This window comes from Pyrgilauda ruficollis, unplaced genomic scaffold, assembly GCF_017590135.1.
Source record: "Pyrgilauda ruficollis isolate IOZ18807 unplaced genomic scaffold, ASM1759013v1 scaffold8938, whole genome shotgun sequence".
Classification (NCBI taxonomy): domain Eukaryota; kingdom Metazoa; phylum Chordata; class Aves; order Passeriformes; family Passeridae; genus Pyrgilauda; species Pyrgilauda ruficollis.
The window spans coordinates 1-679 of NW_024530975.1; the positions used below are offsets into that span (position 1 = coordinate 1).

The 679-nt window shown below is 68.5% G+C and overlaps 1 protein-coding gene across 1 annotated transcript; it reads right to left on the reverse strand.

Annotated features, from left to right (window-relative positions):
* Window positions 1-12: 12 nt before the first annotated feature.
* Window positions 13-396, reverse strand: LOC121364750 (lysophospholipid acyltransferase 7-like; the record flags this gene model as incomplete). Its single annotated transcript, XM_041488259.1, has 2 exons — window positions 13-198; window positions 301-396. Coding segments are annotated over 2 exons (282 nt in total), but the record flags the coding sequence as incomplete, so codon positions are not given.
* Between the last annotated feature and the right edge of the window lie 283 nt (window positions 397-679).

A 679-nucleotide genomic window follows, 5' to 3' on the forward strand; every position in this document is an offset into this window, starting at 1 on the left:
CCCTCCCAGTGCCCCCAGTACCTGAGCAGGGGGTACTGGCGGGGTCCCCTGCGGTGCACGTACGCCGCCAGCCACCACTGCACCGTCATGTTCCAGCGCCGCAGCCCGCCCCGGAAGCGCCGGCCCACCTCGGTGCCCCAGGGGTCCACGGTGCGGATGGTCTCGAAATCCCACTGCTCCGGGGGCAGCTCGGCGCTCCTGGGCAGGGGACACACGTGGGGACACTCAGGGACACTCAGGGACCCCCAACTCTGTATCCCAATGTCCCTGTACCCCAGCGATGTCCCCAGTGTCACTCACGTTTTGGGGCGCTCCCAGCTCACTGTGGGTCCCTGTCCCGGCCTGGCCCTGGCGGTTTTGGGGTACGCCCCCAGCCCCACAGCCCCAGTGATGTCCCTGGGCCCCAGTGATGTCCCTGGGCCCCAGTGATGTCCCTGGGCCCCAGTGATGTCCCTGGGCCCCAGTGATGTCCCTGGGCCCCAGTGATGTCCCTGGGCCCCAGTGATGTCCCTGGGCCCCAGTGATGTCCCTGTACCCCAGCGATGTCCCCAGTGTCACTCACGTTTTGGGGCGCTCCCAGCTCACTGTGGGTCCCTGTCCCGGCCTGGCCCTGGCGGTTTTGGGGTACGCCCCCAGCCCCACAGCCCCAGTGATGTCCCTGTACCCCAGTGATGTCCCT